Here is a 15,079-nt window from a genome sequence, read left to right as displayed (position 1 = left end):
CCTCCGCGCCCGAGGGGACATGGACGCGGCCGAGCAGGCCCGAGCGGGGCCGGCGGACGACGCGCCCGCGCCGCCGGGGGAGGAGGAGGGCGAGGGCGGCGGGAAGGAGCCGGCGGCGGCCGCGGCCCCCGGGCCCAGCGCCGCGTTCCGCCTCGTGGTGACCCGGCGGGAGCCGGCCGTGCGGCTGCAGTACCCGGTGAGCGGCCTGGAGCCGCTGGCCTGGTCGGAGGACCACCGCGTGTCGGTGTCCACGATCCGCAGCATCGCCGTGCTGGAGCTCATCTGCGACGTGCACAACCCGGGCCAGGACCTGGTGATCCACCGCACCTCGGTGCCCGCGCCGCTCAACAGCTGCCTGCTCAAGGTGAGTGGCGAGCCCGGCGCCGGAGCCCCCCGGGAGCAGAGGCCGAGGGGGCCCCGCGCGGCCCCCCGGGCACCCGTCCCGGGCCCCGCCTCCGCCGGGTATGGCGGGCCGCTCGCCCCGCGCGCCGGGCTCCACCCCCTGCTGACCCACCCAGACCGGCCGCCTCCGACGCCTATTGTCTGGGCCGGCTGCCCGAGCCCGCCGACCGGCTTTGTTTACTGCGCGCTGCCCCGGTCCCGCTCCTCTGTTTCTTTCGAGAAGAAAGCCCGGTCCGTCCCATTGGCTTACCTGCTCGGGCGGTCTTGTTGTGGATGGTCCGTGTGCCTCACTTTGATCTGCGAGGTAAATACTGGCTCGGGAGGTTAGACTCTTAGTTTTTCCTTACTAGCTAAAAATTGGGTTGTTGTGGGGCGCAAGGCGTGAGGTTCAAGTCTAAGGTCTCTTAAGTTATTTCAGCTTTCTGTAATCTAAGTTTGCCTTAAAACTTTAGAGATTTCAAAGTTTCACTGTATGACCGCGAATTTGTCCTGTGTATACTGGGGGTTGAGCCCCGAGGCAGGCTACCTCCAAGCTACAACCGCCGGCCCTTTTATTCTTTATTTTGAAACAGCGTTCAAATAAGTTCCAGATGGCCTCGCTAAGTTGTCGAACCTGTGATCCTCCTGTCTCAGTATCCCTAGTACAGCTTTGTCAAAGCATTGAGCCACATTATTTATTTTAGTAGGATAAACACATAACACTTTACGTATTTTCTTTATGGGTCTATATGTTTGCACAGTATGTATAACCTGTCAAAGTATACATTTATTCAACGGTGAGTGAGAACATGCTGCCATTGGTTCTGGAAATAAAGCACTGTATAAACCAAAGTCCCTGCCCTCGGGAACCTTACATTCTTGGCCCAGGTGTGAGTAGATACACCGATTTATTGTATACTGAGTTGTATACAGCTCAAATTCTGTTTGTATCTAATGAACTATGCGTTGGTTATCGGGAAGCATTATCTCTATCTCATTAGGTCACTCTTGTCTCTATGGAATCGCATCCTTTACCCTCAAGAAGCTTCCTCTCTAAGAGCTTCAAATGAGTTGTGTGTGTCAGGCTAAGAGTGCTTGGCTATGAGTATTCGTGGTTGATTGGAAACCCCGTATGCACAAATGGTTGGCTGCAGGTAGACATTTGGGAACTGGATTTAGGTGGTATGCTCCTGGGGTATTTGAGTGCTCGCTTTAATGTGATAACTAGTTTTGTGGTTCGGAGAGTTAGGGAAGCATATTAATATGTTAGGAATTACCACACAAAACCATCCAGGTTTCTCTACCAGTCAAATCCTTGCTGTACTCCATCCTGTTGAGAACTTGGTCTGCGGTGAGTAGAGCTGAGGGTTGTTTGACCTTCTTTTGTTTCATCTTGTGCTATCGCTTTGTGTTACAAATTCTATACATTTACTTTTGGTTCTACAGTAGCTTATTTGTAAAAACTTAACCTAAAGAATTATGCATAATTACAGTATGACTTGATAAATCCTTCATTTGATATACTACTTTGTAGCTACTTTGCATTTTTATATACTTTTATCAGCTCTCTTTACCAGTTTAATCCTTAAGACTACTACTAATCATCATACATCACTAATATTTGAGCACATATTGACATCTTTAATCTTCATAACTCTAAGACTTCTTTCTTATTCTCTTCTATGAATGAGAAAATTAAGCAGGTTTAAGCAGTTTGCACGCAGCCACAAAGCTGGCATGAGGTAGAGCCGACACGTGGACACAGGCAGCCTTGCATCAGAGGGCAGATTCTCACTTGTGCTTCTGTGCTTCCTCATGTCACATTTCAAGTTCTGTCTGCCCATACAAGACTCGGGGCTTAGCTCCCTTGACACCCACCTCTTATCTGTTTGAACTCTCCCCGGTGGGGGGCATTCAGTCTCTGAGCTACAACCCCTGCCCTATTTCTTTTTTTTATTCTTTATTTTGAAATAGGGTCTAAGTTGCAGAAGGATTCACTAAGTAGCTGTCGCTGTCCACAAACCGCGATCCTCCTGTTTCAACCTCCTGAATGCTGGGATTACAGGTGTGCGCCACCACGCCCACTTGACAAGGCCCTATTTTAAAAAAAACATTGCTTTTTGTTAACTCTCCTTTGACTTTCCAAGGAGTCGTGTATGCTGTTTAGCACTTCCACAACTTATTTGGCCACAGAACTCTTTTTCAAGGATCAATTTTGGGAAATAGAGTCCTGTGAATCACTTTAGGAAAAGTTAGCCAAGTTAATTCATTTGATGGGCAACTTTACCTTTCATTTTATGTGCTTATTACATTATCTGGTGATTTTTACCAAGAAAGAGAATAAGACTTGTTTAGTCCAGTTACCTGTAACAGGTTTCTAATGATCACTGCCATCATCACACAGTTTGTTTGTTTATATGTTGAGGAATTTTATTCCTAATTAGGCTTAACAGTTTGTATTTATCTTTGCAGAGATTTTTATTAAACTATTTGTTGTACTCTGGTTTCTAACACATCGATAGCTGTTTCAGCTTTATCTAGAGTATAGTTAGTGGTTCTGAGTAAACATTGTCTGAGTTTTCTCTTTGTCCAGGAGTATAATTCTTCTACGTTTCAGAACTTAAAATTCACTGAAAGTGACTTTTAGTAGTCGGGTGTCGTAATGCATGCTTGTAATCCTAGTACACGGGAAGCTGAGACAGAGAGGATCTTGGGCTTAAGGACAGCCTCAGCAAGTAGTGAGACTCCCATCAACCTAGTGAGACCTTGTTTTAAAAAAATAATAATAGGGTTGGGGGTACAGCTTAGAGGTAGAACTGCTATCTATGTTTGAGTTCAAATCCCAGTACCACACACACAAACACAAGTGACTTTTATTATATCCATATATGTCTTAGGTTTCACTTCCCTTTTAATCATGTTTTATTTTTGTTTGACTTTTCAGTTTGAAAATGAGATTCTTGTTAAAAATGAGATTCAAGGTGGGAATGGTGGTGCATGCTTGTAATCTCAGCATTTGGGAGGCTGAGACCAGAGGATCATGGTCTGCGGGCAGCCACAGCTACATACCGAGGCCCTTTGCAACGCAGTGACACCCTGTTTCAAAAATAAAAAGACTTGAAAAATAGGGCTAGGGGTGTAGCTCGGGGGTACAATGTCCCTGGGTTCCGTCCCCAGTACCCCCCCCACACACACACTGAGATTCACAATAAAAAGGAATTGAAAGATTTTGCTTTTTCTACTTTCCATTTCTTTAAAGACAGTGGATTGCCAGGCATGGTGGTGCACACCTGTAATCCCAGAACTTGGGAGGCTGAGACAGGTGGATCACAGGTTCGAAGCCAGCCTCCACAACTTGGGAGGTCTTCTGCAACTTAGTGAAACCCTGTTTCAAAATAAAAGAATAAATCCGGGTGTGGTGGCGCACACTTGTAATCCCAGCATTTGGGAGATTGAGATAGGAGGATCGTGGTTCGTGGATAGCCTCAGGTACTTAGTGAGGCCCTTGGCAACTTAGTGTGACCCTGTTTCAAAATAAATAATAAAAAATAGGGCTGGGGGTATAACTCGGAGGTAGAATGACCCTGGGTTCCATCCTCAGTACTGCAGGAAGAAAGAAAGAAAGAAAGAAAGAAAGAAAGAAAGAAAGAAAGAAAGAGAGAAAGAAAGAAAATAAAGAATAAGCCAGGCGAGGTGGCGCATGCTTGTAATCCCAGCACTTGGGAGGCTGCCACAGAAGGATCGGAGTTCGAGGCCAGTCTCAGCTACTTAGGCCCTCTGCAACTTAGTGAGACCCTGTTTCAAAATAAAGGAAAAAAAATCAGGTTGGGGTGCAGCTCAGAGGTAGAATGCCCCTGGGTTCCATCCCCAGCACCATAAAAAAATAATAATAAAGAATAAGAAATGGGGCTGGGGGTGCAGCTCAGAGGTAGAACTGAAACGGTTGCAGTCCCAGTCTATACAAACTATCTGATTGTCCCAAATATAAATATTGGTCCTTTGCAGGATTTTTAGCGCCTTTGTGATCAGCTCGGTTGAGTGCTCTGCTCACCAGTAAGAATCGGTACATCGCCACTACTGAGCAAGCTGCTCGCCTTCTCCCTTCCTGCCTCCCCTCCTTCCCCTTCTTTGTTTCTTTTTAAATAAAACAAAGAATCGAGTATATCTCTCTTGCTTAGGTGAGTTCTAAGAATATGAGAACCAGGCCAAAAATAATGACATGTGTTCTGACCTTAGAAAAACTGTCACTGTCTTACGTAAACACTCATTCAGTCTACAGAGATCCTCCATTAAGTGACCTCGTGCCAAAAATGAACGTCCTTGATATCAAGTTGTTATTTATTAATGTCGGCCAGTTAGTGTAGGTGGGTCGTTCTCTGATCGTCTCTCTGTATCTCTCATTCTCAGGTTGGCTCGAAATCCGAAGTTGCGCAGTGCAAGCAGAAGTTTGCCGACTCCAAGGACCCCACCGTCAGTCAGACCTTCATGTTGGACAGGGTGTTCAACCCCGAAGGGAAGGGCCTGCCCCCCATGCGAGGGTTCAAGTACACCAGCTGGTCCCCCGCGGGCTGCGACGCCAACGGCAGGTGCCTGCTGGCCGCTCTGACCATGGACAACCGCCTGACCGTCCAGGCGAACCTCAACAGGCTCCAGTGGGTGCAGCTGGTGGATCTGACGGAGATTTACGGAGAGCGTCTGTACGAGACCAGTTACAGGCTGTCCAAAAGTGAGGGCCCGGAGGGAAGTCTCGGGGACTTTGCAGAATTCCAGAGGAGACACAGCATGCAGACCCCGGTGAGGATGGAGTGGTCGGGCATCTGTACCACTCAGCAGGTCAAGCACAACAATGAGTGCCGGGATGTGGGCAGCGTGCTGCTGGCCGTCCTCTTTGAGAACGGTAACATCGCCGTGTGGCAGTTTCAGCTGCCGTTTGTGGGAAAGGAGTCCATCTCTTCGTGTAACACAATTGAGTCAGGAATCAGTTCTCCTAGTGTTTTGTTTTGGTGGGAGTATGAGCATAATAATCGGAAAATGAGTGGCCTTATTGTGGGGAGCGCTTTTGGACCTGTAAAAATTCTCCCTGTCAATCTCAAAGCAGTCAAAGGCTACTTCACCTTGCGCCAGCCTGTGGTCTTGTGGAAAGAAATGGACCAGTTGCCTGTTCACAGCATCAAGTGCGTGCCGCTCTACCACCCCTACCAGAAGTGTAGCTGCAGCCTCGTGGTGGCTGCCAGGGGCTCCTACGTGTTTTGGTGCCTGCTGCTCATCTCCAAGGCAGGTCTCAACGTGCACAACTCGCACGTCACGGGCCTCCACTCGCTGCCCATCGTCTCCATGACGGCAGACAAGCAGAATGGGACCGTGTACACCTGCTCCAGCGATGGGAAGGTGAGGCAGCTGATTCCGATTTTCACAGATGTTGCATTAAAGTTTGAACATCAACTGATTAAGCTCTCCGATGTGTTTGGCTCCGTGAGGACTCACGGGATAGCAGTGAGCCCCTGCGGTGCGTACCTGGCCATCATCACGACCGAGGGCATGGTCAATGGCCTCCATCCTGTTAACAAGAACTACCAGGTCCAGTTCGTTACTCTGAAAACCTTCGAAGAGGCAGCTGCTCAGCTTCTGGAATCTTCAGTTCAGAATCTCTTTAAGCAAGTAGATTTAATAGACCTGGTCCGCTGGAAGATTTTAAAAGATAAACACATCCCTCAGTTTTTACATGAAGCTTTGGAAAAAAAGATTGAAAGCAGTGGGGTCACCTATTTTTGGCGTTTCAAGCTTTTCCTCCTGAGGATTTTATATCAGTCCATGCAGAAAACCCCTTCAGAAGCCTTATGGAAACCCTCCCAGGAGGACTCGAAAATCCTGCTAGTTGACTCGCCCGGGACGGGCAATGCCGAGGACGAACAGCAGGAAGAAGGCACTTCTTCCAAACAGGTGGCAAAGTCGGGCCCGCAGGAGAAGAGCAAAGGAGGGGACGCCGAGGAGCCGGCCGACGACTCGCTCCCCGCCCTGGGGGACTTTGGCGGCCACGAGCCCATGGAGGAGAAGCTGCTGGAGATCCAGGGGAAGATCGAGGCCGTGGAGATGCGCCTGGCGCGGGAGCACATGAAGCGCGTGCTGGGGGAAGTGTACCTGCACACCTGGATCACAGAGAACACCAGCATCCCCACCCGGGGGCTCTGCGACTTCCTCCTGTCTGACGACGAGTACGACGACAGGACGGCTCGGGTAGGTGGTGACCTGGCTCAATAGCTCAGGCCCAGCTTCCGCTTTGGCATGTCTTAGGGACTTGACTGGCGTGCGGTCAGGGGAATAAATAGGAAATCGGGATTAATGCAGAGGACACATAGCACTCAAAAAGTATTTTGATTCGTCCTCGCTGCACTGTGACTGATGAGCAGGGCTCGCCCGCCGAGACTTGTTGGCTGGCGGTGAGCTCCAGGAGGCTGCGCCCCAGAGCAGGTGTGGCGAGGAGCCGCAGCCTGCCTGGCGCCCTTCCCCTCCGGGTTTAGAAGGATCCATGTGCAAGGCAGGCTTCCTCTTGGAAAGGACTTGAGGTCTTCTGTATTGTTAAGAACACTATTTGTGTTTTGGTTTTAGGAAAACTAAGTATCTTGATGCTAGAACAACCTAAGTGTTGTCTACATTGTATTCCACGGAATTCAGGTCCCTAAGAGGGCGCTAGGCCCGAGCCTGGGGGATTTGCCTGCTCTCTTCCCTTTAAGGTCCCCATGTGCTCTGTTATTATGAGGCTTTGAGAATTCTTGCAGAAAGGAAACTGTTGCCTTTGTCACCCAGACTTCTCGATGAAGGAAACCTTCCCAGCTAACAGCTGCTAAAATCCTGAAGCGTTTTTGTTGGAGAGAACACATTGTATACTAAAATATTCAAAACCACAGAAGTCTGTTCCTTTTACTGAGGACTGACACATATTCTCACCGCCTAAAGTCGTGTTTAAAATATTAACTGAAAATGATGAATTAAAGTATCTCCATCCTTCCTGTTGAATCGTTCACAAATCACTCGCTGCACCTTCTTGTTGGGAGTACGTTTCTGCAGCCCGGAGTCACTGCTCACAGACGTCTGCAGTGAACAAGAGGTGCTGCTCACGTAATTGGCTCTTCTGCGTTAAAAGTCCACTTTTAAACAGTGTTGTTTTAATTTTATGTTCCATATTCTGCTTTTCACTTAGTCATGGAGCTAGTTGGGATTACTATAAACCAGTGAGGTATTATAGCAAGTACACTGTAGGAAACGAAGAAGTCTGTTCTCACTGGTTTAGAATTCCTCTCTGGGTGCTCCGTGAACTTGGGAAACTGTTCCACATAAGTAGGTGGTTTCAGCAAAGCCAGTTTAAAAACGTGGAGCGAGTATACACTGCCCTGCTAGCAACTGAGTTCTGACTGAAGACTATTTCAAGTCTTAAAAGTCTACCGGTATTGAGTGGGGCGTGGTGGCGCACGCCATAATCCCAGTACTTGGGAGAACAGGGTGGTCGCAGGTTCGTGGTCAGCTTCAGCAACCTCAGGAGGTCCTCTGCAACTTAGTGAGACTTGCTTCAGAATAAAAAGATAAAAGCCGGGCGTGGTGGCGCACACTCGTAATCCCACGCTCGTAATCCCTGCGCTCGGGAGGCGGAGACGGGAAGATCGCTCGGGTTTGAAGCCAGCCGCGCTGGCTTAAGAGACCCTGTTTCCAAATAAAATATAAAATAGGTCTGGAAGTGTAGCCTGGAGGTAGAAGGGTTCCATCCCCAATACCACCAAAAATAAATAAATATATAAAAAAGGGCCGGGGTGTAGCTTAGAAGTAGAATGCCCCTGGGTTCAATCCCCATTACCATATTTTTTTATTTATTTAATTTTATTTTGGTGGTACTGGAATTCCTGGAAACCCTTCTACCTCCGGGCTAAATTCCCAGACCTATTGTATACTTTTTATTTGGAAATAGGCTCTCTTAAGCCAGCGCGCTGGCTTGGGACCTGTGCGATCCCCCTGTCTTCGTCTCCTAAGCGAGGGGATGACAAGCGTGCGCCACCACGCCCGGCCCTGGGGCCTTTTAGACCTTTTTTTCTAAGTGCCCCTGCCCAGGAAATGTGTATTTATTTATATACTGCATGTGTATTTGTGCTTTAGTGCATACAAGATTAAGAACTTCTTGTTAGTCCTTGTCTCCTGAGGACTGTCAGCACATTGAGAATTGAGATTGGTCAGAGCCATTGACGACAGAGAGAATACTCCTGTGTGTGAAGGCTGGAGGGTTCTGAGCTGTTTTGTCAGGGTGCTTGGTCTATCTAGGAAGGAGGAGTAAGGGTGCTGTCTTTTCTGGGAGGATCATAAGTTGGTTTTGTGGTGTGTGTTTTTCTTTTGTATTTGGTTTTGTACTGGGGATTGAAGTCAGGGCATTTTACCTCTGAGCTCTGTACCCCCAGCCCTTTGTATTTTTTATTTTGAAACAGGCTCTTTTAAGTTGCTGAGGCTGGCCTTCAACCTGCAATCCTCCCACCTCAGCCTCCCAAGCACTGGGAAAACAGGCATGTACCACTTTACCCAGCTCATCTTATTCTTTTCATTATTCAGTTTTTCTTGGTGGTACTGGAGACTGAACCCCGGGACATTCTGCCTCTGAGCTACACCCCCAGCCCTATTTTTAATTTTTTATTTGAAACAGAAACTCACCAAATTGCAGAGGGTCTTCCTAAGTGCCTGAGGCTGGCTCCCAAGGACTGGGGTTGCAGGTGCTCCACCCGCTCGGCTCTTGCCCCCCTGTCCCCTCTTGAGGCAGGCCCGGCACAGCTGCCCAGGCCGTCCTCAAACTTGCCTTTTCTCCTGCCTTGGATTACAGGCGGGTGCCACCATTGTGCCTGGCATATAAATTAGAATGATCTTAAGGCCAAACACCAAATGGCCAAAAGTTAATGGAGTTTAGATTTGTAAATTATATACAGAAGAGGCAAGACGGCTGGCTCACGGTACTGGGGATGGAACACGGGGCCTCTCCCATGCTGAGTAAGTGTTCCACCACTGAATACATCCCCGGCCCAATTTCTGAACTATTAGGATATGCTCTGGAATTAAAGTGGACTAATTCTAGTGAATTAATATAAATCTGTGGGTTCAGAACTTGGAAGGACGCCCTCTGCTAGTTAGAGGAAGTGGCTCTGCGCTCTACTCCAGCCCTTTCGTTGCTGCTGCTGTTTGGGGACAGTCTTGCTGACTACTGTGGGCGCTGGCCTTGAACCGTGATCCTCCTGTCTCAGCCTCCAAACACTGGGATTACAGCTTTGTACCACCATGCCACTTCTATTGCAGTGCTCTTAGGAGTTAGTAGGTGTCTGAGCCTCCCAGTGTCACAGCCAGTGAGGTTTTGTTTTGTTTGTTTGTTTTAATTATGAAGTAGATTTATGCATCTCAGACCTTGCCTTTTAAAAAGTTTAGTCCTGAGCCATCCCTGTCTCCCCACCACTCCCCGAGGTGCACTGAGGAGTCATGGGTCCTTGGGCCATCAGAAAAGGAGGCCTTGAACACTGGCTGTGTTTCTAGTCTTATAAAATTAGAAGTATTCTACATATTTTGCCTACAAAGATTATTTTCCTTCTTAAAGTCAAAACTTTACAAGTAATAGCTAAATACTTGTTTCTGACAGAAGCAGCATTGTTCAGATGCAAGGAGAGTGTAGTTGTCAGCGGTTTTCCCGAGTGCCCGTAGTCTGCCCCCCCGTCGCCAGGGTTCATTCAGCCGGATGCCACAGGCTGGAGGCAGCAAGCTCAGCCACTGGAGTGCTGTCTCCTGTACCAGCGCAGGTGTCTCCTCTCCTGCCCGCTGGGCGTTTGCTGGAGGGAGCCCTGCGTCCCACTGATGGCTGTTCTGTCTTGCTAGGTACTGATTGGACATATCTCAAAGAAGATGAACAAGCAGACGTTCCCCGAACACTGCAGCTTGTGTAAAGAGATCTTACCGTTCACGGACCGCAAGCAGGCTGTCTGCTCCAATGGGCACATCTGGCTCCGGTAAGCCGTGCTAAAGCTGCTCTTGCTTCTCGGTCTGGGAGCACAGTGCGCTAGTGCACGGGCCAAGCTGCATGTCGCCCTGCTGTTAGGTCGGAGGGAGGCGGGTGCAGCCTGAGCGCTCCATCCGTCTCCCGCTGCTGGCCTTTGGGCCCGTCCCGCCAGCGCCTCCCGTGGGCTCACGTGTCTCCCCGGCATCCAGACCTGTGCGTCTCACTGCTTGCTCAGATCTCGCTGGGTGTTGCTCCGGCCCCTCGGGCGGGCTCCAGCCTGCCTTCACCACCTCTGCCTCTGCCGCCCTGGCCCACCTGGCTCTCACAGCCGTCTTCCACCTGGCCAGCTCACGCCAGCCCTCGGCTCAGAACTCTCCAGTGGCTGCCTGTTGCTGATGAGTGACGGCCAAATCCTTCCTGTGACCTGCCACACTGCACGGCCTGGGCCCCTTCATCCCCTGCCCTCTCTCTGACCTCGTCTCTTGTGTTCCTCCCTCTTGCTGTCTCAGTCCAGCATTCTGGATGGGCCTCATTCCTCGGGTGCACAGACACATCTGCTCTAGGACGCCTGCTGCTGGCCGTCCACCTGGAGTGCTCTACAGCACAAGTCCTGCTTAAGAGTTAGCGCTATCTACGTTTTTATTTTATTTTATCGTGGCACTAGGGATTGAACCCAGAGGCATTCTATTTCCAGGCTGCACACTCTGCCTGATTTTACTTCTTATTTGGAAACAAAGTCTCACTAGTTTGCTGAGAGCCTTGCTAAGTTCCCAAGGCTGACTTTGAACCCGCAGTCCTCCTGTCTCAGCCTCCCAAGTACTGGGATTACGAGTGTGTGCCGCCACACCTGGCTAAAAGTTACCGCTATTTAGTTTGAGGTTTTGTTTGTTTTTTGGTGCTAGGGATCGAACCCAGGAGTATTCTGTCTCCGAGCCACACCCCCATCCCTTTTTGTTTCTGAAACAGGGTCTCACTAAATTTCTGAGGCTGGCCTCAAACTTGGAATCCTCCTGTCCTAGTCTCCCAAGTATTGCGATTACAGGCGTGAGCCGTCACACCCAGCTAACGATTCCATTTGTAATGGCTGTACACTTTTCTAGCGTGTTGCTGCTGTATCTTTTACTCCTTAACTGGTAGGTGTCTGTATCTTTCTAATTTGACTGTTTAGACTTCTTAGAAGGGAAGAGTAGGAAAGGAGCTTGCAGTAGACTTTAGGTTTCTCCTTAGATCTGTCTTCAGTAGGAAGGTTCCCCACGGAACCGTCAAGTTCTCTTCTGGTGCTTACACCTAATCTTAACAAAACAAGAACGACTCGGTATAGTTCCACGATCATTTTAACACTGAGATCCAGAGTAGGCAGGTGTGGGCAGACCCAGCTCTGTCCCGGGGCTACAGGCAGCCGGAAAGAAGCCGCTGCGGCTGGCTTGGCGGCCTCCTTCCACGCCGGCCGGCGGTCCCTGCCCGCTCGGTGTGGGTGGCCTAGGTGGGACGGCAGCGTGGGAGGCGTGGGTTGCTTCCAGCACCCGCTGCTGCCTGTGTTGGTGGGGCCTGACCAGCCTCTCCCTGACAGCGCAGTCTGTCTCCTTCCAGGTGCTTTTTAACCTACCAGTCCTGCCAGAGCCTGATATACAGACGGTGTCTGCTCCACGACAGCATCGCCCGGCTCCCGGTTCCAGAAGGTGAGTGCTGCGGCAGCCTTGGGTGTGGGCGAGGAGCAGGCGGCGCAGCCCGCAGCGCTGGTCCGTCAGGCTCCGCACCGCTCGCACCCTGCTGCCGGGACCAGGTGGGCTCGTGCCCTTCACACTGGCATCCAGAAGCCAGCACTCTTCTATAAGACAGTCCCTGGAACGTGTTAAAGCCATACTGTAGCTCACCGTGAGGGAAATGGTCTCCGCTGCAGTTGTCAGGGCCTGTTAGGGCGTGGGGATCATAGTTGAACGACAGCTGCGCACCAGTACCGGACGAGCACTTGGAGCCTTCTGGTACTTACTTATGTATCCATCCATCCATTCATTTGGGGTACTGTGAATTGAACTCGGTATTCTACCTCTGAGCTACACCTCCAGCCCTTCCTTCCTTTCCTTTTTTCTTTATCTTCTTTCTGTTACTGGCTTTTGTCTTTTGGGCCCTGGGGCTCCAACCCAGGGCACTGCGCTGGCAAAGAGAGCACGTTGCCACTGAGCTACATTCCAGCCCTATTTTTTGTTAGGTTTTAAAATAGGGACTTGCTACGTTGCTGAGGCTGGCCTCCAACCTGCAGTCCTCCTGTCTCAGCCTCCCAGGTACTGGGATTGCTGATGTGTACCACCATACCTGGCTCTAATGCACACATTTCTATTGGAGCACTAGCTGGAAACAAGATCGTAGACACGGGCCGGGAACTAGTGGTTTCGTAGCCATGAGAATGTTGGTTTTTGACCCGCACTTTGTCACCATCATGCTCTAACCAAATAAGTTAGAGTCGGGCGTGTGTTGGGGAACATTCGTGGTCTCGGTGAACAGAAGCAGAAGACATTCCGCATGAAACTACGCTTCCTGACTTTGGCTTAAACTGGCTGGAGCTAATGCTCACAGGTTGGCATGTAAGCAGCTTGTTTTCCATTTTAACTGTATTATCATACACAGAAATAAAATGCAGTGCACCTTGTGTCACCACCATTCAGCTTCAAAAATGACCAACTCAAGCCATTTTCTGCTACACCCATTGACCCCATACTCACGGTCCCTTTTGTGGACTGACTTTGAAACACATTTTGGGGAGTTTTTTGTTCGTTTGGGGTTTTTTTGGTACTGGAGATTGGACTCCTCAGGGGTATTCTGCCTCTGGGCTCCATCCCCAGCCCTATTTCTTTTTTTTTTTTTTTTTTTGTGGTACTGGGGTTCCTGGAAGCCCTTCTACCTCTGGGCTACACTCCCAGACCTATTTTATATTTTTTATTTGGAAACAGGGTCTTTTAAGCCAGCACGGCTGGCTCCAAACCAGCGCGATCCTCCTGTCTCCGCCTCCCAAGAGCGGGGATTACAAGCGTGCGCCACCACCTCATTCTTTATTTTGAAACAAGGTCTTACTAGTTTGCAGAGGGCCTCACAAGTTGCTTGGCTGGCTGAGAACCTCCAGTCCTCTATCTTGGCCTCAAGTACTGAGATTACAAGTGTGAGCCAACACGCCCAGCCTTGGAGAGTTTTGTGGTTGAGAATTAACATACTATTAAGGCAGGAAATCTGGATTGAAATTTAAAACCCATAAAACCTACCCATTGATCTGGGCACAGTGGCACACTCCTGTAATCCCAGCTACTCAGGAAACTAAGGCAGGGGGATCAAGAATTAGGGGTCAGCCTAGGCAACTTAGACCCTGTCTCAAAATTAAAAAGGGGCTGGATATAGCTCAGAGGTGGAGTGATTGCCTGGCTTCTGGCTTTCGGGGGGGGGGGGCTGCAGGACGGAGAGTGTGAGGTACAGTGGGGCATTTCAGATGGGGGCACGCGGGAGGACGGTCCCATCAGTACAGTTGTCACTACAGTCTCTTTCTCTGTGTAGTGGTGTTTTAAAAATCACCACCACTGTCATTTTATAATCTAACATTAATGATGTGTGAGGGACAGGTATGGTGGTGCACACTTGGAATCTCAGTACTTGGGAGGCTGAAACAGGAGGATTGCAGCTTTACGGCCAGCCTTGGCAACTTGGTGCGGCTCCCTGCAGCCTAATGAGACCCTGTTTCAAAATAATAAAAATATGGCTAGAGGTATGGCTAAGAGGTAGAATGTCCCTGGGTCAATTCCCAGTATCGCGCGTGCGCACACGCACACACACACACACACACACACACACACACACACGTGTATGAAGGACACACTCAGAATAAAGTGTAGCCCTTCCTTTAACTTCGAACGCAGCTGTTTCATGAAATACACATTCACTGCCCTCTCTTTTCCTGTTTCATCGCACACTTGGCTTGGGGAGCCATGGGCTTGGTCCGGCCTCACCTAGAACGTGGGAAACGAAGCTCAGAGGAGTGAGGTGCTTTGTCCAGGGCGCGTGGCTGGGGCCAGATGCCCGCCACGCCGCAGCGCTGCACGGCGCAGGTCTTCTCTTCCTCTGATGCCGCTGTCTTCCTCTGCAGATCCTGACTGGATTAAGAGGCTGCTGCAGAGCCCGTGCCCTTTCTGTGATTCTCCTGTCTTCTGATGGTGGAGGAGGAGGGAGAACGCCCGGAGCCCGAGCAGCCGCGTGCTGGAGGCCCGGCCCTCCTGGCTGTGAAGAGGCTCGCAGCGCCGCCGGGGCCGGTGGCCGTCTCCGCAGTGACTGAGTGTGGAGAGCTGTTTGAGTATTAGCTCCCGAGTCCTTCCCAGTGAGGAACACGCACTGCTCAAGTGTCTTGAGAGCTACTTGAACAGAGTATCATGTGTAGGAACGTACTGGTCTCTTGTGGAGAATTTCTCTGAGGCCTGGCTGGGCTGAGCTGGGTTTCCATCGGCCCTGCGTGCCCTCAGAGAGCGTCAGTTGCCTGGCGCACGCCGTTCATGTACCAGCGGGCACCGGGACTGTCCACAGCCGCGTGTGAGCTGATGCTTTGCTCTCCGCAAATAGCTGCAGGTCTGTGTCCCCTTGTCTCTTGTTGTTCATGCATATGGAACATGTTTTCCTAAGACGATATATTTTTAAGAAGTTGAAGCCAAGACTAAAATA

The 15,079-nt window shown here is 50.1% G+C and overlaps 2 protein-coding genes across 2 annotated transcripts in view; one reads left to right on the top strand and one right to left on the bottom strand.

Annotated features, from left to right (window-relative positions):
* The window catches only part of DDX31 (DEAD-box helicase 31), a gene marked incomplete at both ends in the record, with an annotated part of 77,462 nt that extends 77,441 nt beyond the window's left edge, over positions 1–21 (bottom strand). The window contains 1 exon segment of the mRNA XM_080708863.1: positions 10–21. Coding sequence (XP_080564989.1) covers positions 10–21 — 12 coding nt within the window.
* GTF3C4 (general transcription factor IIIC subunit 4) lies at positions 20–14,578 on the top strand (the record flags this gene model as incomplete). Its single annotated transcript, XM_080709395.1, has 5 exons — positions 20–364; positions 4,789–6,615; positions 10,267–10,397; positions 11,978–12,066; positions 14,514–14,578. 5 exons carry the CDS (start codon positions 20–22, stop codon positions 14,576–14,578), a joined length of 2,457 nt encoding a protein of 818 aa, XP_080565521.1.
* Between the last annotated feature and the right edge of the window lie 501 nt (positions 14,579–15,079).

This window comes from Muscardinus avellanarius (genome assembly GCF_963383645.1).
Source record: "Muscardinus avellanarius genome assembly, chromosome: 13".
NCBI lineage: Eukaryota > Metazoa > Chordata > Mammalia > Rodentia > Gliridae > Muscardinus > Muscardinus avellanarius.
This window is presented reverse-complemented; position numbering and strand designations above follow the sequence as displayed.